Source organism: Poecilia reticulata, linkage group LG4 (genome assembly GCF_000633615.1).
Source record: "Poecilia reticulata strain Guanapo linkage group LG4, Guppy_female_1.0+MT, whole genome shotgun sequence".
Classification (NCBI taxonomy): Eukaryota; Metazoa; Chordata; class Actinopteri; order Cyprinodontiformes; family Poeciliidae; genus Poecilia; species Poecilia reticulata.
This window is the reverse complement of record NC_024334.1, coordinates 24,354,593-24,378,713: the sequence shown is the minus strand read 5'-3', so window position 1 is coordinate 24,378,713 and position 24,121 is coordinate 24,354,593. Positions and strand designations below refer to the sequence as shown.

The 24,121-nt window shown below is 39.9% G+C and overlaps 1 protein-coding gene across 2 annotated transcripts in view; it reads right to left on the bottom strand.

Moving 5' to 3' along the window:
* sema6bb (sema domain, transmembrane domain (TM), and cytoplasmic domain, (semaphorin) 6Bb) overlaps positions 1-24,121 on the bottom strand; it is a 175,419-nt gene that overhangs the window by 62,088 nt on the left and 89,210 nt on the right. For both annotated transcript variants that reach the window (XM_008407080.2, XM_017304420.1), the window contains exons 4-10: positions 19,549-19,609; positions 19,363-19,425; positions 6,757-6,855; positions 4,721-4,811; positions 1,996-2,115; positions 1,344-1,432; positions 352-569 (exon numbers count right to left, since the gene is read on the bottom strand). In XM_008407080.2, coding sequence (XP_008405302.1) covers positions 352-569; positions 1,344-1,432; positions 1,996-2,115; positions 4,721-4,811; positions 6,757-6,855; positions 19,363-19,425; positions 19,549-19,609 — 741 coding nt within the window. The remainder of the gene's footprint in view (positions 1-351; positions 570-1,343; positions 1,433-1,995; positions 2,116-4,720; positions 4,812-6,756; positions 6,856-19,362; positions 19,426-19,548; positions 19,610-24,121) is intronic.

Sequence of the window (24,121 nt, the reverse complement as noted above, 5' to 3'; positions counted from 1 at the left end):
CAGAAATATATTCACTTTAATGCTAAATTCACAACACGGAGAGTCATATATTAATGGAAATGGTTTAAGTTATATCCACCTGTGTCAGAAGGCAAAATATAAAAAACAAATCTAAAATAAACAAATAGTATTTTTTACTGAATCAGCAAGGATATGTTCCATAAAGTTTGGAAGAATGCTGAGTTAAAAAAAATATGAACAAGATGAGATGCAGCACGCTGTCAAGGCAACTGAAATGGGTAAAAGCCTCACTCTTACACTCATTAAAGTTAAAGTTCTTCTTAAATGGTTAAATTATGTTATCTTTTCTGAATCTATGAGAGGGGTGGGGGATATACGTATGTGTCGTACCTGTTTGCTGGTGTGGAGAACACACCCAGGATGATGTCCCTGCCGTGCATCCTGATGACGGGGCTGGTGGAGTGCAGCAGGTTGAAATAGAAGTGGGAATCTCCGGGAATGGAGCAGTTGAGCCGGGCCTTGAGGAACGACGTCCACTGCTTCTCCAGGACGCGCTGCGAGCCGCCCTGGTCGCGTTTGCACACGCGAGCGACGCGCGACACCACCACCTGTGAACGTCAGGCCACGGCTGGCTTTGTGATGGGACTTCATAACATAGACAAAACCCTCGAAACTGACGATAAGCTGGGGATGTTTGCATTTTTATCTCCAAAAGGAGACATTCGAAAGCTCTTCGGCTCCGACATAAGTCGTTTGCGTGCCATTTGCAATGCGATAACCCTGTTTTGACAGATCATTGTTTAATAACACTAAAATCGGCATCAATTATTCATGAAAATGTCAGCGAATCCCCAAAATTGGTTCTTTGAACACCCAATTCCGTCTGCGTTTGAGCATCCATTTACTCTGCTCTCTGTAAACACGTCAAAGCCAGAAACCTTCTGCAAACACTTCCCCCAGAATGTGAATAGCTCATTTATTAGATTTGGCACTTCACAAGCTTTTCAAATGCGCCTTAAAAAAAGAAATTACTTTTTAATAAAGATGTGTTATCAGCACTGGAAATGGCATTAAGACTAAAACAATCAACATCTTTGTCAGGGGTAACAGAATCGCGCTCTGTGATTTGTTAGATCAGATACGCACGCAAACAAGTGAAAATAATAAAAGGTCATTGTGGCAGTGAGTAAAAGTGTCGACGCTCCAATGTAAACAATACTGCTGGTTCAGCTTCACCTTTCATGTTTGTATTCTAAACAATGCATTCATATAATCCGCAGACGTCCCTTTTAAACTGTGCGATGAAAAGACGGCTCCCTCCTCTGCATGAAAAATTCAGACACAAAAGAGGAAATACATTTTCATCTGATGTCCTTTCATACCTTTTCCAAGTAGTTGAACTCCATGGCTATCTCTCTGAAGAAGAAGTAGATGTGAGGTCCCCACTCCACGGCGCTCACAAAATAGGGCTCTGTGTTATTGTGTGGAAGAAAGAACGCATAGATGGCTCGTGAGAAATTACGCACCCAAAAACATCTCCGTTTGTGAATGCAGCGTTAATTCCCACAACGCCGGAGTTAACATGAGGGCAGGGGCACAGAGGCACCAGCCAGGCCTAATTTCATTACATGCTGAAAGGGGATTTCACAGCAAATAATAAGTGAATTATGTCTCGCTGGCATTTTTTCTGAGACGCGACTTTCATGCCGACTCGGGTAATAACTCAGCCAGGACTTTCTGTGACACGTGCTAACGGTAACATCGAACTTGATGCGGAGGGATTTTGCATCCCGCAATCAGTCTGCCGAGTCAAACCTCAGCTGCCGACTCATCCATCCGGCTTCCTGAGTAACGTGGACGTTCAACTCAAACCTATCCAGCTCTGACGAGCAGCAGGAGCAGAGGGCGTGGATTCTGAACACAGGAACACACCGCGGCGGGGGGAGCGACTCGCTTAAGAGCACAAACGTACGAGCGCATCTCGACGAGCGCATCTCGACGAGCGCGCGCATTCACACCAGCGCCTGTTGGTACCTCTGAACCACTTGGAGTCGTGCTTGATGGTGCGGAGAGCGGGGCTGTCCCCAAGGCTGCGATAAATCACCGCGTCAATGGCCAGGAAGTCTGTCACCGTAGCTGTAAACAGATTCCCCTCTGAAACACACAAACACACACAGATACTGGTGAGCTGAACAGAATAAAAAAAGCAACTGTAAACAGAGAAATGCAAAAAATTGACAGACCCCTGGTCGCCCTGAAAATACTTCTGTCAGCTTTGTTTTTTTGTTTTATTTATTTCCTCCTGCCACATCTTGATCCTTTGAGATCTTTGGTTGTTTTGTTATTATTCTCATTGGAATATTTAACTTATTTTTGGACAATCTTGTGATTCAAGTCTATCGGGCCTATAGTAGAATTCCCATTATGTACTTCTTGAGACAGTTTTCATTTTATTTTGATGTGATATTTTCATGCACACTTTTTCCAAGTTATATAAATGTTGCACTATTCAGTGGAACCATTCTGGTGAAATATCCCCTCTGCCACTTCCTGCAACACCTTCAAGACTGATCTGTCCTTGAACTGATGAGTTGGAGAGGCTCGATTCCAAGGACGCTGTGCACATTTTCCAATTTCATTTCTATGCTGGAAATATTAGGGACTGCTCTTTTTATTTTTTGCAAAAATGCTGTGGCTTGTGTTAAAATCATCTTTTGGTCAATTTGGTCAACACAGCAATTTGGAGCCATTTCATTGCTTCCTATTTTTAATTCATTACTGCAAACCATTTTGTACCCATCTATCAATTTTTATTTTTATTTTTTTTGTTTTGGTCACATGTCTGTGTTTTCTAATGTGAGATTAGGACAAATAAGCACACCAAAATAACACACTTTGGCTCACAAAGCCAAATTTCCTTACATAAGGAAACATATGTCCAAGCTGAAACATCAGGTGGCTCTTTTTGGTAAATGGAAAAAAAAAGTCAGGAACAAGATTACCAGAACTGGAACAGCATAAAATAAATAAGGGGTAAAATTTAGAGAACTCGGGTGTTTTAGTCAGACCCAACTTCATCTATCTCGACACTGATTTCATCAAAAGGAACCTCAGAGATTTTTCTCTTCTCACAATCTTTTCTTCAGATATGAATTCTTCACATTTCTGCCTTCCAAGTGATTCCCCTTTAAAAACCCTCAACAGTTTCATATGGAGAAAACAAAAAAACAAACACCGACTTTTAAGACCTTATTGGCATTTATGGTTACGCATGGGCCAGATTTGAGTTTTAAGACACTAAATAAACCATAAATATCACATATGTGACTTGTTTTAAAACCTGGGATTCAAAAACCAAACCTTTTTGGTAGACCATTCTACAGGAAAAACATTTTTAAACAACTAACACTGGAGAGAAGATCTTTTACAATAGGACACCCACATATTTCTTATCTCTTCAAATGGTTTAAATCACCTCAGGAGCACATGATAAGCTAATCTGCTGAACTGATAAAGTGAGAATGAACATCAGGGAGATCGAAAGAGCTGTTTTAGGTGTCAGAGAGAAGACTGTAGTGGCATACGAGTCTGATACACGACATAAAGATTTTAAAATAATTTAAAATCAGACATTTCAATGTATTAGAGTTTACAAGTGGAGAAGCAAGTTCACTATGAAAGCAGACTGCAAGATACAAGCCCTGCATACAATATGGTAATATGTTGCAAGCAAGTCTTCTACATATTATCATGGCGTCTACTTCTAAGGCTGTTATAAGAGCACAATTGTACAGTCAAAAAAAAAAAGACTCTTCAGGTTTAACTTTCATAGAAGAGAAAACTGTTGCTCTCAAAGAAAAGCATGAAGGTCAGACTGAAGATTAGCTGAGAGAAAACAGACAAAGACTAGGAGATCTGAAACAATATTATTTGGACAGATTACTCTAAAAGTTAATTATTTGGACACCACAACTCAATGTTTGGCAACTGTACACTTCTAAAATTAGGTTTTAATTGAATATATATATTTTTTTACTTCATCTGTTGGGTCATCTGTTGGTGTTTAAATGAACACTGAATGGGAAATTCACCCATTCATTTTAAATATGTGTAATAGTCTAAACAGCACACTTATCTTGTTTTACTTATTACATAGTCGGTATTTCAGAAATACTGATATTTTTGTCTGCACACTGAGGTAACTGCTAAGGTTTTTATGCATAATATACATTAATTCTGTAGAAACATTTTCATAGCGGTACTTTATCACCACAGAAGTGAGGTATAAGTAGAAATCTGTAATCAAGCTGAAAAATGCTGAAAGCTGACGACTTCGTTTTTAACACTGTTTGAATCTGAGAGCATCATCCACTTAACTATCTGCAGAGTCAAACGATGGCAACCTAAACTAATTCAGGCCATTATAATGAGACACAATAAAGCAAAAATGTTTATCGTAGACATGACAGCTGACAAGACTAAAATATTACTGCAATAAAATAAAAAAACATGATGACTGTTCCGTAATGGCTCTCTGCAGTTTGTTTTCACAGAGCTGATGATCACATTATCAGTGAAGTGACCTAAACAGGAAAATTGCAGAGGAAAACTAATTGAAGCTCAACCAGTACGGGCATATTGAAGTGTCATGCATTAAGTTTCATGGAGGAACCGGGTCATTCCTCAGTCTTTCATCCCTGTCCGACAGCAGCATACGAAACGCAGAAGAGGTGCATGGAGCTTGGAGGGAGCATCTTACCAGCAAACAGAGCAACGTTGGCGTGTTTGGGGTCATAAGGGCACCTCGCCATCCCATTGACTGGGTCACCTATCATCTCCAGAGTGTCGCCCTTAAAAATCACGCAAACACAAACAGGTTTCAATCATGGCACTCCAAACAATATAAATGCATCCATGGCAGCATCATGAAAACAAGCCACAAGAGAATGGCAATTAGACAGTGTTATGGAGAGCGCAAACTAATGACTCAGTGGTGGCAATTAGGCAACAAGAGAGTCACATTCTCATACATAAATAAGAGACCAACACAGACACGCACGCACACACACGCACACCCCCACGCACATACACACATACAGGCACCCGCATAAAGTCTAGTTAATAATTCACACAAGTTTTCATCCCATTATTATACCGTTCTGCATCTATACGATGAAATCTCTGCTTCTGTGTCAATTACAGCACATGTATATTTAAAAAGGTAGCCAACAAGCACCTATTTCAACCGTTTCTGGAGAGAAAAAAACAGAAAGCACAACTTTGAGTGCCTTCCATCCACCGTCGAGAGCAAAATCATTTATAAATGTCATTTCATTAAAACAGAGCTATAAATAAAAGAGCAGCTTGCATTGCTAACTAGTCCCCTGAGAAGCAGGCAGCCTATCAGGCAGAGACAGGTGTTGTAGGGCGTCATTAGTGGCTGACAGATAATGGGCCAGGTTTGTTTCTATGTTCCAATGTTGCACCAAGTCTGAAATGTGAGAGAATGAAAATAACACTGATACAAAAAAAAAAAAATCTTTGATTTAAGATTTTTTTTCCGACACGGTTTTTCTAGCTCTGACTACTAGGCTGCGTATATTCCCTCAAAATCTCTGCAGAATGATGCGAAATCAGCTGAGCCTATTATTAATATTTATGTGTATTTTTTCCCCCCCTTCAGCGAGTCTCGGGTTGTCGCCGTAATTGAGTGAGACAGGGATTGCTTGGGAAAGTGAAACGAGATGTGTGGAGGGGGTGAGCTGAAAAACTTGAAGGGTGGAACCTTCGGATTCTGACAAACTGTTTGCGTAACACTCGGAAAATGTGAGATAATTAGCTGAATCACTGCATTTGACTTGTTGCTTTAAACTTTGAGCTTTTATATGTTTACTTCTTTAGAGATCTTTGCAAATGTCTTCATACTGCTTGAACGTTTTTTTTTTTTTTGCATTTCGCTGTTACAACCACAAAACCTTGATGTGTTTTATTAGTTCTCTACGTTGTAGGCAGACAAAATGAGTGCATAGCTATGAAGCAGGGGGAAAATAATTTACATTTTTTAAAACCAAAATCTAAAAAGTGTGATGTGGATTTGAAATTACTTTACTCTCAAACCCTAAATAAAATGTAGCACAACCAGTTGCCTGCAAAAGACATATAAATAATAAAGTATGCTTTTTTTAATGTAGGAGCCTGCATTAAAATTGATGGTAAGCTGGAAAGAAAAAATTCAAATGAAATACATCAGAGTTTGTGGTTGGAAAATGACAAATTGTGAACAGATTAAACAGGCTGAATACTTTTGCAAGTAACTTCATTTGGAATTTGTTTTTCTTTTTCTTTTACCACGAGCAAAACAAAAAATAAAAATCCAATCAAGTAAACAAGTCCTGTCTCCAGCCTTCCTCTAGGCCACTTTCTTCACCCTCCTCTTGTTCTCCCTGATTTTCTGCCTTTGACTCTTTAACGGGCAGGCCTGAAAGTTTAACCACCAAGAAATAACAAGTGTTGTTCCCCTGAAAAACAAGGAACTAAAACTGCCAGACAGAAAGGATAAATAGCTACTTGGGAGGAAGTCAACACCTCCTCAAGTGCCAAACAAACAACCCAAATCAAGCCGTAAGCTTTCACCTGACCAGACGTACTAATTGCACTGCTGAAGCAAGCTCTCATAGATAAGCTATTTATCAATTATGTTAAAGCAATTCTCCGAATAACTGAGTTATTGGCTGGCCCACAAAAAACGTCTGACAAAGTTACAGCAGAGCTGGTGGATGCGACGCAGTTGCTTACAGTGTAGTTGGCACAGAGCGGGTTGAAGGCGTTGGTGCCACACAAAAAGAGGCCCCCCTGTCTGCTGAGCAGTACCTTGATAAAGTTGCGACATTCATCCTGCAGGAAGGAAAAAGACAGAGAAAGAAGGGAGAGTTTAATGTGTAGCAGGAGTTAAGAAACAGAACAAAATTGTGGTGCAGGGAAAAATAAATGGATAAATAAATACAGAAACTGATTATCCAAAAATAAAAAATAAAAACTCTGTGTGAATTGAAGCTTTTTAGCTGCCTGATGTGAGGGATTATTACACCATTAACGCTGTCAATCATATTGATACACTCCAAAGGAAGCCTGCAGAGACTTTAAGTGCCTACCTGCTACACACATGTGCACGTAGACAGCTGTTTTTGATTGACAGACTATAATCTAAACCAGCCTAAGGATTTTTTTTTTTTTTTTTAACGAGCGACAGACTTGAGGCTAATTTCAACACAGGGAATCACACTCTACTCAAAGCCAGCTGGGCGACTCAATCAAGTTGTGTCGTCGCAGTATCCTCGTTCCATGTTTGTTCTTCAGAACGAGTCGTCGTGCTGTTTGTAAGGCGCCAGATAAGAAGCTGCTTCCCTCCACTGCAACAAGCAGCCAATGAATATAGGCACAATGAAAGTTAATCCCTTTTCAGTCTGCTCCCTCGATAAATGTTAACACAGACAAACTCGTACTTTTAGGCACGCTGGTATCAAATTCAACAACGCAAATGTTGTGTTGTATTTGTATTTGTGTAGTTCCTTCCACGAGTATTCATACCCCTGGAACATGTTCACATTTTGTGACTTTACAATTGCAAATATCAGAGTTTTTTTATTAGGAATTCTAGTGATACACTAAAAAGAAGTAGTAGATTACTGTGAAGTGAAAGGAAAAATGTCACCTGGTTTTCAATTTTAAAAAATCTACAGAAATAGTTTACATTTTTCCACATTTAAGTCTTACAGCGGGTTTTCATAATCATTCTGTGTTTAGCTTTATCAGTCCTACCATCAAATATGGAGCTTCCCTGTCCCTGTTGCAAAAAAAATGACCCACACAGCACAATGCAGTGACCACCGTGTGTTGCCCGTTTTACCATGCTATAGATGGTTCAGGGTGATTTAATTTAGTTTGAATTTAGTTTTATTGCTTCACTAATTAAGTGCCATCTGGGGTCAGTTTTTGGACTAGATTTTATTTAGCGGTGTTAATATGTGAATAAAAGTTCAACCATCTTTTAGCCCAGTCAAGTTCTCTGAATCTTCTTATGGAGGTGATTGGTTAAATAAGGCTTTTAACAAAGTAAAATGGGACTAAATGAAAAGATTTGTATTTGCAAAAGAAATGTGATTTTCAATGTTCCTTCTACTTCACAAATATTCTCCACTTTGTCAAATAAAACACATTGAGTTTGCGGATGTAGCACGGCAAAATGTGAAAAACGTTAACGAGCACAAAAACTTTTGCAAAAAAAGATCATCTGAGGAAATCTTTTTAAAGCACTTGGGAAGAAATTTCAGTTGAAACTTTTTAAGATATAAATGTCAAAAATCTGCGACAGCAGCTTGCATTTGCAAAGACGAGCAAGCCACCTGTAAGTGGGTGGTGATACATAGCACATCAATGGTAGTCAACAACCAGCAAATCCCCTTCCTCAAATGGCAAGTGTCCCAGCCAGCATGGCACCAGAAGTGAAACACACACACACACACACACAGGTACACAAACACCAAATGGGGTCTACTTCAAGACCAACACCTGCACTGATGTCATCTGAAAGAGCAGCGGGGCTGAAGCAGAGGCTGCAGAGGAGGTGATAGCTGATATGTCAAAGCAAAGTGTGAGTGTGTGAGTGCGTGAGTGTGTGCGTGAGACGGGGATCAGAGAGAAAGCAGTGATATGGGAGACGAGTGAATGTTATTCCAGATGCTCCACCCTGCCCCCTCCCCTTCACCCCTCCGTGTTCCCACTTCACTCCCTGCAGGGTTCTCGTTTTTCACCGGAAAAACAGACACAGGAAAGAAGGAAGTGTTTTCATCTTCGAGGATGCAGGGCTCTGGCGCTTGGGGTGTTTGGGGTGTGTCGAGTTCGAGCTGTTATTTCTAATGCCGCAGCAATAAGTGACAAACTGTGTGGAGGCCGTGCCAGCTTATCCGAGGGCATGCCACTCGCATACATGCGGCATGCGCTCTGCACAGTGCCTGTTACTCATCTGGCGATGTTTATCAGAGCACAGATGTAAGCTCACATTGGGGAACCATTTGCATGCTGTTTGTTGTTGGGTTGTCAGCTTGGTTTGATCGGCAGTGACAAAGTCAGATGAAGCACTCCTGATAACAACCCAGTCCAACTGCCAACATCTCAGAGAGGGGCGTGAATACCAAGAAGACCCGGACCACCGCACAAAATGTCTTCATTTGGTACTGATTGTACAAATAAAATGAGCGATTTCAAGATTGCGGGACAAAAACAACACTTAGAGCCTTTGTAGCATCAACAATTGAGCTCTGATTGCCATTCCCACTTTGGTACCAACATCAAAATGTATGCAGAGCTGCATATGTGCAGCATCAATTTATCCAAATTCAAATATCCCAGGAAGTGATTCTGCACTTCCAAGAAGGAGTCTTTATTCAAAGCCTAATTCTGCACACCGAATTAAAGCTTTATTATGCTCTCTCCACACAAAATCACAAACCAATTATAAAGGATCAAACAGTGAGTCACTGATTTAAATAATTACATATAAATCCAGAGGCTGTGTGTCCTGTTGTCTGCCTTTTCTCCCACTGCATTCCTCTTGTTTTTTGTTTTGCACACTCGCTTGTATAAAATCCTGACAAAATGCCACGTCTACAAGCTGGTAAAGTTTCCCAAGACTCAAACGACTGCAAACCTTTTCCCATTCTCTGTGCAGCCGTGTTGCCTGTGTCCTAAATGCCAACCTGCAGCAAAAAGGAGTAAACGAGAGCAGAAAACAGAAGACTGATCTCTATGTTGTTTCTAATAATTTAAATTGATAACTAAATCAGGTGGGGTCAGTCTGGCTAGTCACAGTGATATTTCAAACAATTTTATGGATAAATATTTCAGACTTATATTTAACATAGAATACAGTCACTTATCATTTTTTATCTATTGTTTTTGACTCTTATTATATATATATATATATATATAAATTAAATAAATAAAACAGATTTAATGTGTTCATTTATAATGTAATTCAAATATACATCTTCACTGTATTTCATTCAGTGTTGGGATGGGAAATTACCGTATGGTTTATTCTTAGTGTAGAAACACTTAATACTGATACAAATTGGTAAACCTGTAATAATGATAAATTTGACTTCAGTTATCAAATGTCTTGGTGTGCAGAAATAAAGTATAAATACATAAACGGTAAATAGAATAAAATAAATATGATTAAACGAGCAGTATGCAAGCTACTTTATTTAATAAAAAGGAAAAACAGAAGGTTGAGAGAGTACAAAATGTTTTTTTTTTGTGTTTTTTTTTTAATCAAAACAAGGTAATTAACCACTCTAGTTGTAAGGTATCTGTTGTGTTCATCAGACAGGCAGCCTGGGGGAAGAAACTGCCTGTGTGTTTTTTACAAATAGTGCTCTATCTGCAGGTTGAGTTTTAAACAGAATGTGTCCAGAATGTGTGGTGTCTGCAGGAATATTAGTTGCCCTTTTCTGACCCTAAATCTGTTTGTAAATCCCCTGAACTAATTGTATGATACTTTAGGAACTATTTTCACTGTCATTCTGATGAGATTTTTAATAACTACACCTTTTCCATTTTAAAATAGTAACCACAACTATTGCTTAATGTTTAGTGTTGCAGTTGAGCTGTATGAGGTGGTTGTTGTAGTAGAGTAGCCTTTCTGATTAAGGGAAAGTTTTACTGTTTTGTTTTTCTGAGCCTCTGACTGTGTGCAGGTACAGATTCATGACTGATACATCATATATTCATCCCGATAAATACAACAAAACACTGTGATAAGTCCAAATTGCCTATCTATAGTGGCTTGTGGTACTTTTGTGCCTTCATACAGAAGCACATTCCTCAGCATGAATACTGATGTAGCTGTTAATGTTAGAGAAGATGAGTGGAAAAGATGCATAAGCGAGGATATGTTTGGATATGCAAATCTGCAGTAATATAAGCCAGACTCTGTACAGGTAGCACGTTTCAAATCAGCTCCTCGCTCTGGAGAAAGATAATAACCAGGCCACTTTTTTTTTTCTTTTTTTTTTTTGCTCTGCAGACGTTAAGTGAGCAAGTGAAGTTCCCAGCAAAGCCACACATCCACCATCTTTCTTTCACTCACACACAAAATAGACTCATCCAAAAAGCATTTATGGGGATATAAATGCGGCTGACGCACACAGAACCCCAGGACTGACAACGAGCTCTCTGTTGCCACAACACGTCGTCTCCAAACAACCTGCAGCAGAGAGACGCTATTAAAAAACTCAGGGGGCTCTAACTTTAGCATCTGCTTCCCATCTATTGTCTGGAACTCAACCTTTTGCTATTAGATGATAAACAGCTTTTCATTTGACCAAAGCCTGGACTCGAAGCTTGTCCTAATGACGAGAAGAAATAAAATAAAAAGTCTTTATGGGTTTTACCTCCGGCGGCAATCAGCGTTCCCTGTTTTGAAAGTAACAAAGTTACAACATTGTTTATGACAGTAAAACATTTGGCTTACATTGTTTTTGCTCTTTTGGGAGTAACAAAACATATTTGTTGTGTGATGAAATATAATAAAATATCCCAGTGTTATCATGATGACCCCACACAGTAGGAGTCATTTGAGGGAGAACATTGGTGGGTCATCTTTTTTTTTTTTTTTAAGCAAGCAGCTTCTCTAAATCTCCAAAGTTTCCATTACATGCCTGGCTGGTCCCCTGATGTTCAAGGTGCGTGCTGTTCTCCCAAGAGCAGCTATGAGCCAGAACCCTCCCACACACATGAACTCATGCTGTATACACAATAGACATGCACACAAAGCCCTTTCTGAAAACCACTTCTCTGCTCATTAAGGACAGGTCTGTCATTTTCAGGGAAAAAAAAAAAAAAAAAAACAATCCCTGATGCACAATTCTGACTGAAAACAGAGCGACGCTCTGTGGCAGAAGCACAGCGAGAGTCTATGTTTGTACGGGTGTGGGTGGTGGATAGATTAACAGCGGTACTAATTTAGCAGCAACACGCTGTTCCAAGTGCTGTGGTCTTACTCAGCATGTTAAAGCCAATCTACATCCCTCTGAAACCCCTTTTTAGTGTTTGACAGTAATTCTGACTAAACTGACCACACAGGCCATGAACAAACAATCAGTCTTGAGAGGAAGCGTGAGAAGGGAGGAACGGCGGAGGAGTGGAGATGTGACGGTAAGTGAAGAACAGGAGGGAAAAGAGAAGGTATCAGAAGAGTTTTCCAGGCAGGTCAGCCAGAACCTTGATGGCCAAACCCCCCCGTTGAAAACAGACATCCATCCCATAATAGTAAAAGAAGAACTTTGCAAAGTACTTACATAAATAAAGAAAGGCCAAATGTTAATGCTAGAGCCTTCAAAAACCTCAAAAACGACTCTCAGTGTTCTGGCATGTGGGTGTAACACCACATTGCTGAAAATTGTTGGTATTTTCCATTCGACTCGGGACCCAAGTGCAACGAAAGAATGCAGCTTGCTTCTAAACCTGCAGCACATTATTCGTAAAAAACAAAGTGTAAAGCTCTATTAAGAGTCCTCAATATATTGCGGCTATATTGTCATCTCAAAATAAGTGACGTGATTTATTAGTAGTATCACAAAGTGCTCTTTAAAGACATTTTTACTCAAATATTCCTGGGTTCACATGTTGCATGACAATAGGAGTCTGGCTGCAGCAGATGCTAACACCTGACATAGATTATATATTACATTTATGCTTCAGATACACACGGACAGAGAGTGAGACAAAAACAAAAAGGATCAACAGAACATGGGCACCAGTGATCTCTAATTTTGCAAGCAGCGTCACATCATTAATTAGATTTTTTTAGCAGTTTTATGAGTAAGCATTATTAAAGAAAAAATGGTTTTTTAAAAATAATTTGAAGGAAATACAGGCTATGTATTTCATAGCTTGTAAGCTATGAAATGGAGTCATGTCCACAAATATTACTTAAAACTCTTCTGTGCAGTGAAAAAGCCTCCTATTAACCTTCTCTGGAGGTGGCTCGGATTTCCCTGGACTTTGGAGCGTCTATAATGGGTCATCATGGAGAATAAATCAGTATGCCAGGACTCTCTTTGCCCTTGGCAAAGCTCGTTTAAACTTCTGTAATTGTGGTGTTATTGCAAGAAAGCACGCCAAGATTCCAGATCGAGATAAGCTGCCTTCGAGATGACATGCTTTCCAGGGATTTCAAAGCAATTTTTTAAACAGACAGAGCAAAACAGTTTTCTGCACTCATTACAAAAAGGCGGCAGTAGAAATAAGAGGGCCTGTATTATACTGGAACGCAATTCTCACCTGTATTTAATAGAGAAGGTTTGAGAATTTTGAACAAGAATAATGGCATCCACAAACTTTGATATCCCTCAGGGTTTATTTTCAGAGCTAATGAGGCAAAAACACCTGAGAGACACTTTAAAGATTCGTAACACTGTCAACACTGCACCACAAAATAATATTGTCTAAATTTTGTTTGGATTGAGCTTGTAACGTTGGAATGGATGTATTGCGGCTAAAATACAGCTGCTCAAGAGAAAAACATGAGATGACTTGAGTTTATAGCATCTCTATTTATTCATAAGTTAAACTACAGTCAGTACAGAACCTATTTCACTGTGGATAATAACTCAGAAGCTTACAATGCCATAGCATCATCATCTTGTGTTTTAATCATAACGGGGCAAAAACAGGAAATCTTTTGTCTGATCTAGTGTATGTAAACATCTTACTTAAAATGTAAAGGCCTACAGTTACTTCATTAAATTGGGGACGATGTTGTGTAAATTGAACTTTTTGAGCTCCATGTTATAAAGTTAGAGTCTCGTCAAAAATGTACCTGGACTGTTGCTTTAATTCTGTCGTGCATGTTTGATAAACCCTTGAATCTCCCATGACAACCTTTTAGGGGGGTCTTATCGCACTTGGTCATACGATGTGCTGCCTATTCACCCAAATCTCCTCCTCTGAGCTGCCGTCCCCCGCAGAGCTTCCGCCTCACAGAGCCCACATTCCTCATGACTCTCTCACTCAGCTCCTCCAGACTAGCAGCAGCAGCAATTAGCAAACACCTGGTGAAGCTTTGAGTCTGCTGAGCTCATCATGCAAACTATTTCACAGTCCAACGCTCCTGAGTTGCAAATGGCGTCATGGAAGAGAATCGATATAATGATATGTTGGCGGTGGAGCGTCTGAAAGAGAAGGTGCTTCTTAAAGAGATAAAGGACAATTTCAAGGCATCAAATTACGAAGTAAAATTTCCTTTACGGCATGTTTAATATATACACCATTTCCATAACAACTGATGGTAGCATAGTTTCTATATTGTGCTATAAAATCACAGAGGCGGGGTTCACCCTGGAGGTCAACGGTCACTCGCAGAGCAACTTGGAGACCTACCAACAACCAAGCACGGACACACCAATATGTAGGAACAAAGTAAGACAAATGAGAAACTAATTGGCCTAAATCCCATGTCTATGGACTGTGGGAGAAAGCCGGAGTACTTGGAGAGAACACCAAGGAGAACACACAAACTCGAACCTTGAACCTTCTTGCAGCAAGGCAGCATTTATTATTTAGCAGCCACCAAACAGCAGAGAAACTGATTTGTTTTTCCACGCTCAAACCAAGAAAATATGCTTTGGTTGGACAATTTAAAACCCAAGAGCATGATCAAGGCAATATTGATTAAACAATCTTGCTAAGTGCTGGTTATAGCAATGCCCAACCACTCTTTAGAAGTGCATGACTGTGTTTGCATGCAAATGCCTGCCGTCATTGCTTGATGCTGGCATGGAGCCATTCTACTTTATTTCTTGCTTCTATTGGAGTGAAAGGGTTGTGGGGGAGGGGGGGGGATGAAACAAGGAGAAGATATGACAGAAAGAGACAATCAAATACCAATGATGCAAAAGAAGGAGACTGTGGCAGGCAACAAACTGATCTGTAGGAATGGTGAGTGAGGCCGGTTGTGGCAACAATCCTTTGGTCAACACAACGAGAGGGAAACAGCAGGAGACGTAGGATATTGAATCTTAAGCCTAATTAAGGCAGAATACTGTGTCCTTCCTGATCAGCCAAGCAGAAATATTTAATTACAAAACCAATTCTGAGGTGGCAAGTGTATCACATCTGACACAACCTTCCTCCAAGCAGAACAGGATATTTTCAGAGGGCGAAGAAGAGGAGGAGTGAAGAAGAGGAAGGTATAAATAAAACGACAGCCTTGATTCTGGGGGATTAGGAGGAAAAAAAAACTTTAGGATGGACAGAATGAGAAAGAATATTAGAAAAAACTAACTTTGAAGAATAAATGCTCAAATATATACATACTTGAACTTTATGGTGTTATAGTTTATGATAACTGCAATAATACAGATGATGCATATTGTTTGTGTGAGTCTAAGTAAGACTCTGACTGTTGCGCGTTTTAAATTAACACCTGGAACCTCTGGCTTCAGGTGTATTGAACATACATGCTTTGCTGCAGACAAATGTAACATTTATACATTCTGTTGTAAAACTGCACCATCATCACTCGTCTGTTCCACGGTGACTCTATTGTATGTTTAAGCCCTGGTATATTGCACTGCTAAAGCTCATCACGGTAAGCGTTTTAAGTTAAGGAGCCTATGGAGGCACTTAAAGCAGGAACTCAGAAAAAGAAGCAATAGGTGCTGCTGACTGTGCAAAGATTCCCCTGAGACAGTCCAGTACAAGATGCTGGCAGGCAAAGTGAATATGGGATGCCATTGCAGAAAGGCTGGAATAAGGGATGAACATCTGTCCTTAGAATAGACCAAAACTCCTCCTGTCCAAGTGGGAGACTCCACCGAGGATGATTGGAAATTACAGGGCAAATGATCCTGTGGGACTTCCAGCTCCAGAATGACAATCAGATGAGGACGAACCAACCACACACTGTGGGGGGAGAACACCACCAAGGCAATGACGCAGAAGGGAAAGACACCGATTCCACGCAACACCATGAAACTCAAGCATGAAGTAGATCTGCTCCCCAAGCCACCCACAAAACAAACAAAATGGAAGTTGAGATATTTTAAATACATTATTTATACCCATGGCAGTAATCTTTGACTTTCTATGCTTCATCTAACCAGAATGTAGCAAAATTCCTGACTTAAATGTGACAGAGAATGCATAGAGGGAGCCAAAGATTAGGGCGATGACACTGATCCCTTCCAGCCTCAAACACCAAAAGCTCATTGCCAAAGGTAAACGATCAGAATATCAGTGGAGATATACAAAACCTGGCCCGCAATTATAAAGTTTGACTGTCATAAAGATTTTTGATTGATTTTTAAGAGCTATCCACATTTTCAACAGGCTATATCTATGGATGTCAATAAAAACGTTTATTTATACTCCTTTTACATAATTATATTATCTTTTCATCATCTTTCCTGACCCATTTTCAATCAGAGAGAAAATATCTGGTTTAAAATTATTTTGATAACTGTAAACATGTTTTGCATGAACCCATTCAGAATTAAAAAAAACGTTAACGATTGCCATTACCATGTTTTGAGAAGTTAATAGACTGGTTTGAACATTGAAGAACTGAGCAGAGCTTATTCTGGCAGCATTCAATTGTTTCTTATCTGGGGGTGAACAGCTGCTGCAAGCTGAAAACTTTTTAAAATAAACTTCAGCTACCTCATACAGAAAAGAGTCACCAATTGTATTTTTTAAGAACAGATTCTAGCTTAACTCCTTTGCTGTGTTTGTACCATTTTGTAGGATTCATGTTGATTTGTGTGACGTCATGTTAACTGTGAAGTTTTATCTCTTATTGTAGTTACATTTACAGAGCAGACATTATCTTTAAATTTAATAAATATGCCTTTTTTCTCAATTGATATTGTGCCTTAAACCTTGACATATTACATATTATCACATTAGATTAATCATTTTCCTTTGGGGTTTATAAGTTGTGTTGTTTTTTTTTAAGTTGAAGTGAACTGAATAAACAATTCAATTCACAATTTTGTCCAAAAATATACAAGAGGTAAATTTAAATGTTGGTGGCAGTGGTGAATTTAGAAAATAAAGACATTTTTAATCTGCACTCCGAAGTTGGAACTAAATATTGCTAGTCTATAATTTTCAGCAACTTTATCACATCATCTTTTTTGAAAGGAACAATGAATTTAATTGTTTAACATCAACATGTGTTTTTTTCTTGTTTGTTTTTAAATGAATCCAAACATATTTTCTTCTTCTTGTGTTTTTAAATGTGAATATTTCTGCACTATTTCATCAAACGTAAGAAGTGTTTAAAAGAAAGAGTTCATGTGGAAAATGGCAAGAAACGTTGACCTTAAAGTGACTAAAGGTTTACATACATCTATGCATTTCTACGGGCATCCATTGAAAGGCGCCTGAGCCCTCGGAGAGCTGACTGAAAGGACCTGGCAGTGTTCTTATCTTCCTCGCGTTGCTGTGTGACTCACGGCATTAGCAGGCAGTACAGTCATTAGGGGCAAGAAGACCTTTCATATCTCCGTCAGCCCCACAGCCCTCCTCAGGGTCAGCCAGCAGGGACTCGCACGCTCCCCGCCTCTTCCCTCCTCTGAGCTTCGGCTTTTTTGTCTCAGTCCCTCGGCCCTCCATTGTGCCTCCGTCTGGCACTGTCTCACACAGATTTAATGTCAGGTGTTCTCTCGCTGTGTTAAATAAGTCATTTTTTTCTGTGCCTGAGGGGGAGACGGCCCATGTGGCCCCCTTCAACCACATTCATCAACCCCTGCACAAAACAACTCGCACACATGAGCTTAACATGCGCTGTTTATGCGTGGCAGACGGCAGCGCGGAATACGAGTGTTGGAAATATAAGAGGTATTCAGGTGTGGGCTGCTTGGCCGCTATTGGGACATATCACCTCGTCTCTTACTCCCCACACTAGTTTGTTGACACCCACGTACATTTAGTGAGGACGCAGGCCGCGGTGTTAACCCACAATGGAGGGACAAGTTTTAAGCAGGAAGAAATTATTCTATTATTTCCTTCCTGTGTGAGCGAGTGGCTCATGAAAAATATGACTTCCATAGATCAACTTACACTCGAAACTGTGTTTTCTAGGATGGATGATGCATGCTGCGGTTTCAACATGCACTCTTCAAATGTCTTATCCAAATTGTTCAAACAAAAATAATTAAAGCTGATTTTTTTTCCTAAAAAAGTTTTTCATTTTGTAAGTGCAAGATAACAAACAATCAATAAATTAGAAACTTGTTCCGCTAAAGAAACAGCTTGCTGAGAGGTAAAACAGCATGCCAAGTTAAACATAATGAAAAAATTAAATGCCTGCCAGTCTTCTCCAAAATTGCTGATATTTTAACATAAATTTTTCCTCCCTGTTAGTTTTAATTTAGACAGACACCTTAGTTTAATAGAACTTTTAATAAGCACTAGTTACTAATCTTTTCTACATTTGCAGGATTGCCTTTAGCATGAGGCATGTCATTAAATCAAGTAGAACAGATTTTTTTTTCTCTCTCATCGTTTAGGAACGTAGCATCTTCTGGGGAGATTGAATTTAATTACAAAAATCAAATCCTCAATTAGGCATAGACTAGTTTCCCATTCCAAGGTATTAAAAAGTTTGAATTTTAAATAGGTTAAGAAATGTCCATCATGCTGTTCCTACAGGATAAAGACTTTTCAATGAGATGCCAGAGAAGGTGACCAGAGTGTGGTGATGCGGCAGAAAGTGGAACGACTAAAACAAGACTACGCCACTCTCTTATTTATGAGGAAACTAAACTAAAAAAGTGACGTCCATCACCCTGATTAGCTAGTTAATCAGATATTAGCTGTACAGCTTATTAAAGGGCAGAATTACATAAAGGAGCAATATTCTTCACAATAACCAGATTTTACACATATTACTATATTTAGCAGGTCTATGTATTCGACCCGAAACAAGAATAAAACCAGGGGGTTGATAATACAATATTTTTTGATTATTATCTGAACAGATGTAGAATTATTTGCAACCGTTTTGTTTTAAATTGAAGCAGTAAAATCATTTTTGTTTAAAAATGTCTGTTTTAAAACAGTGGAGCCATGAAAGTTGTACTCATGGCTGCTATAGAATGATAATCTCATATCGACTTATTTGCAAATATGAGGAAAAGAACAAACTGGACCAGTTGCACACAGTACCACGTCAGATAGCTCAACACGACTCCAAGCAAAACTGAGCTCAACTTTGACTAGAGTCTCTGATGAGACTCATTAGCGGTTGGATTTGTGAACAGCTGACTGCAAAATCCCTGTGAGACCTTAACATGTATAAATACAAGAGAGACGTATGAAGAAACTGCGTCTTGCCTCATGTTTGCCCTTCATCCTGCAGATCCTGATGTCATTTTTGTTCGACTCCCATGTTCTCTTCTGTAAAGGAAAAGAGACCCAAATTATCTCAGTTCGTGAGCTGCACACGCACGTCTCTGCAGACACAAAGCAATATCTCTACAGAGGTTGTAAATGCTACGTGTGTCTGTCCAGGAGACGTACTTTGCTGTAAAACATCTCATCCCCAGCACTGTTGTCCAACTCCACCCGGAAAAGATCATCCCTGCACAGAGAGACAAAGAGAGAGAAGGTGACTGAGCTGGGTTCGCCGGTGCAGCATTATCCGTGGTTTCACAGGCACAGGGCTACATTAAGCAGACCATCAAGCATTACCGTCTATGCAAGAGTAGAAAATGGATATTATTGCAAGCTCACAGCATGATGTCCCCCAACCCCTACGTACGCAACCGCTGTGTATCCTTTTCCAGCCACTGTACAAGTCTGCGTTGTGAAGTTTGTGATTGTAATGTGACAAATTGCGAAAAGGTTAGGGTGGTATTTCTGAAACTAAGGTGCATAAAAACTTAGAAGGAGAATATTTCTAAGTTGTGCAGAGTTTTGCACAACTGCGAAGCACAGAAATCGACAACATTTATTTATTAAATCTAACTGATCAGACAGACCTTCAGATCAGAGTTTTGTGAGGTCTTCCACTTGTCTGCAATCATATGAGAAACGATACCAAACTAAGTTGCAAAGCCTCATATTCCGTCTCTCAACTTTTTCCTCTGATCATTAAACTTGACTCGCTGCCTTGAATTTTCTGCTCAGCCTCCCAATTCAGGCTTATCAGTCATACTGAACAGCCTGTAATTGAATTAATGAATGATTTAATCAAGTGGTTACACTGAGGCTTTCACACCCTCACATGCTGCCCACACGTAGCCCAAAATCCTAACACCGTGAATAAATTCACAAAACTCCAAACGCCACGTTATTGCACTTTTAATCCCCAGCTAATTGTGTGGCAACCTTGGATGTTCCTGTGAAAAATGCCGACCGAACAAGAGTTATGCTGGGCAGATAACGGCCGTCGTTTGCATATTGATTAAGGCCTCTGTTTCTGTTGGGATGGATCTGAAGTGCGGGCTTCAGCTGAGCACAGGGCCGCGCTCTGAATGGCCTTATCTGTAAATCTCCGATAGCCGAGTTAGTGCTGCCGTATCGATCCCGTTTCTCATCCAGCGCCGCCCCTCGTCTGGGCCGCGTGTTTGTTCTTGCTTTCACCTTTCCTCTGACGGACGGAGAGGTTATCTCTGTGTACTACCTATGCGAATCCTGTTAAAAACTGAGAGCGAACATCGAGACTTACGTGTGGATTTACAGCGGATTTTATTAAATGAGAAAACTTTAGGAGTGAGCGTCTCTTGAGACTGCAGGTGCCATCAATCTCCGGAGTAATTTATCCTTATTTCCTGTTGTTCCGTTTGAAGATTGCCACCCTTAGTCAGCCTCGCAGAGCTCAGGGGAGAAGAAGCGTCGGCTCAGTGAACCCCCTGCTTAACAGGTCAAAGTCTCAAAAGGGTGTGGAGCCGAGAGTCGGGGCTAATCTCTCCAAGGCTTTGCCTCAGCAATGCATCTGAATAAATACAGTGAATGGACCTTTGGAAGAGCTCTGTAAAATCATGCAGCCATTGTGGTTTGAAAATGTTAGAAATATTAAGTTGAAGACTGAACCAAGAAACATTTTGTGATCCCTGAAGCAGTCAATGGAAGTGTGAGAAATCACATGTGTCAATCTGTAAAAAATATTAATATTATTCTAAATTGCAAAGCATATTTGTTTTCATCGCAGAAGAACCCTCAGATAGCTCTTCTAGACTGTTCCATTCTGTCTGAACAATACAAATGACTCACTGGCTCTGGGTCTGGTAAAATTGAATGGGATAAAAGAAAAAAAAAAGAAACTCCTCTTATCTTTATTAAAATATTTTTCCCTTAAACTTATTTTAAAATGCCATGTAATTATTATGAAAATGAGCGGGGACACGTTTGTAAGGGAATGAAAAAGAGAGAAAATCACAGAAATGATAATCTGACCAATTAACTGAGTTTTTGCCCCTATAACTACATTTGATAAGAAAAAAGAAAACATTTAAGTAGGAGTGGGTGCTCTCATTACAGGGATCATAAAAGTATGTTTCTAAAAGAGCAAAAAAAAATTCTCTACATTACGCGAGCAGGGATTCAAACGGCTCACCTAAGTTGTTTGGTAATTGAATCTTAATTAGAAAGACTGTGTGAGCATTTGTTTAAAAGACATCTAAGAAATAAATTGTAGTCGAGAGTAATCTCCCTTTTCAAGAAGGTAATTCAGTGTTTCCTGGCCAACTTTATAGAACATGCCCTGAAACTTCTTTAAGAAAATTAAACCAGTCCTTCTTAGATTAACTACAACATAGAGACTGCAGGATCATTTCTGAAGGCCCTCTTGTTGAACCGTTGAGTATTTATGTATTTGGAGGCGATTAACCAGATGTTTCGATAAGCCCAGGTAGGGAGTGCGTTCCCTCTTGGAACAGCCCATGGCTCCTCTCATCCTCATTAGCTCAGTTTGGTCTAACATTTTACACCAAGTTTCATATTTCACTCTGCCAGACCTTGTTTTGGTATTCATAATATGCGTGTCCCCCATTACCTGTCTCGCGTTATTAATGGCCTCAACCCCTCCGACCTCAGTATTAGAAAGTCAACATTTGCTCCAGATAAACTGTCAGCATTTCCTAAATTTTTACTTGACCACCTCATGAACCTTCTTCTTATAGCTCAGCCACACAGCAGCAGAGCTGAGGTCAAGACCTCTAAAGCCTCACATTTTTCTTTTTTGGCTCGCCTGTCTTTAGTAGCTCCTGCGCCGCAGCTCGGTGTGCGAGCTGCAGAAATACTTTCTAGTACACTGAAGAAGAAGTCACTCTAATGAACAGAACAAGGATGGATTGAATCTTGTGTCAGACCGACTTACAGTGTTGTGTTTAAAATTGAAAATAAAGATCATTCAATTTTAGGGCTTGAATTGTTTGTTAAACAGAATCTTCTATTCTGTGAGGCCATCAACAACAATAAAAAACTAATAAAAACAATTAAAAAAGCACAAAAACACAATGCATTCACAATACATGAGAGGGTTGTTCAATCAAACCCAGGTAAACAAAAACTGCAGTGATGAAGGAACAAAAAAACAAAACAAAGAACAAGTATTGCTGATGTCAGAGTCGCTGTATTTGCAGTCTTTAAAGACTATGCTATTGAAAACCAATTAAATCATTTTATTTAAATAATCCCGTATTTCAGCGCCGACTGTGACGCCAAACCTGAAAGAACACATTTACATGCAAAACATCCATGTTGCTAAAATTCAACACTATAAAATGTGGGCGTCCTCTCATCACCTGTGCGAGTCAGTCTTTCAAACACACTTCTGTCTGCATTAAAAGTCTGTCAGCTCCGTCAGACTGGCAGCTGGGACCTCCTGGCTTTCCAGTGTTTATACCAACCAAGTTTCATTGTAGCTGTCTGCCGCGAAGCATTTGACCTGACTGTGACCAGAGCAGGACCCCTGTTGACATCCGAGGTCAATGTCCGTGGGCTAATAACCGACCTCCAACCTGGAAGTCAGACAGCAGTTCAAGCAGACTCGCACACAGAGTCCATTGCACAACTGGAACAGTAGCTGGCTTTGTCCTATTATATTGTCAAATATAAACACTTTTAAAGTGGCTAATATTTGCACGGATTAGCCTTTCGGATCCGAGTGAGAGCTGGAGCCCACAGAATCCACCGCTGCTCGTCTTTACAGCAATGAAACAGGGCTTAACGCAGCAAGGTGCTTACTCCCACCTGGCAGCAGGCAAATACATAGTTTAATTTCATTTAGGAAGGCTGGAAACAGAGCAGGGAGGGGTAGCTTCTCTCAGCAGGTGCTTGCAGCAGGGATTTAGCTCAGCTTGCAGTCTCAGGAGCAGCTATGCTAACAGTGACAGGACTCAGGGATGATTGGGTCGTCTTATCAGGCTGCGCACTCCGTGGGAGCCTCTGGCAGCTATACCCTGCCACTACACGTACTTATATATGCATTATACATTTTAACACTCTGTTTCTGACTTGGCATAGACACGCATTCACGCGTGTATCCGTTTCTTTCAAGCTTAAATGAAAAAAATGAATGGGTCGTGGTTTTCCTCTCTCTTTCTTGGTGTTTCCATACCTGTAGAATAATAAAATGACTCAAAGCAAGTCCACTTAAAAACATCAAGTAGGCAAAAACATCTCAAAAAGTATTACATCATCTACTAATACAAAGATATGCTAGAAGAGATGACAAGTGAAGTTAACATCTGTCAGTTTGAAGGGGGTTTTATAGAGAAACCTCTAAGGTTTCAGGACTCCAGTGAACCACAATAAGATAAATTACATTTCTCAGGGTTGATGACCACCAAGAGCCAACAAAAAGCTCATCCTGAACAACAGCTCATCCTTAACTTCGCTCAGTTAAGGTCAGAGGTCATGACTGAACAGTGAGAAAGAGAATGGGCAAAAAAAGCTTCCATGTGGGAGCCCCAAAACCAAAACCACTTCTGACCAAAAAGGACAAATAAAATTTACAAGCAAACAAAAGATGACACTTTAATAATCCCCAAAATGTCTCAAAAGTATTCTGTGGACTAAACAAACAAAAGCGATGATGCTTTGCTGCTTAGGACTTGGATAACTTGCTGTTATTAGTGGAATCATGAAT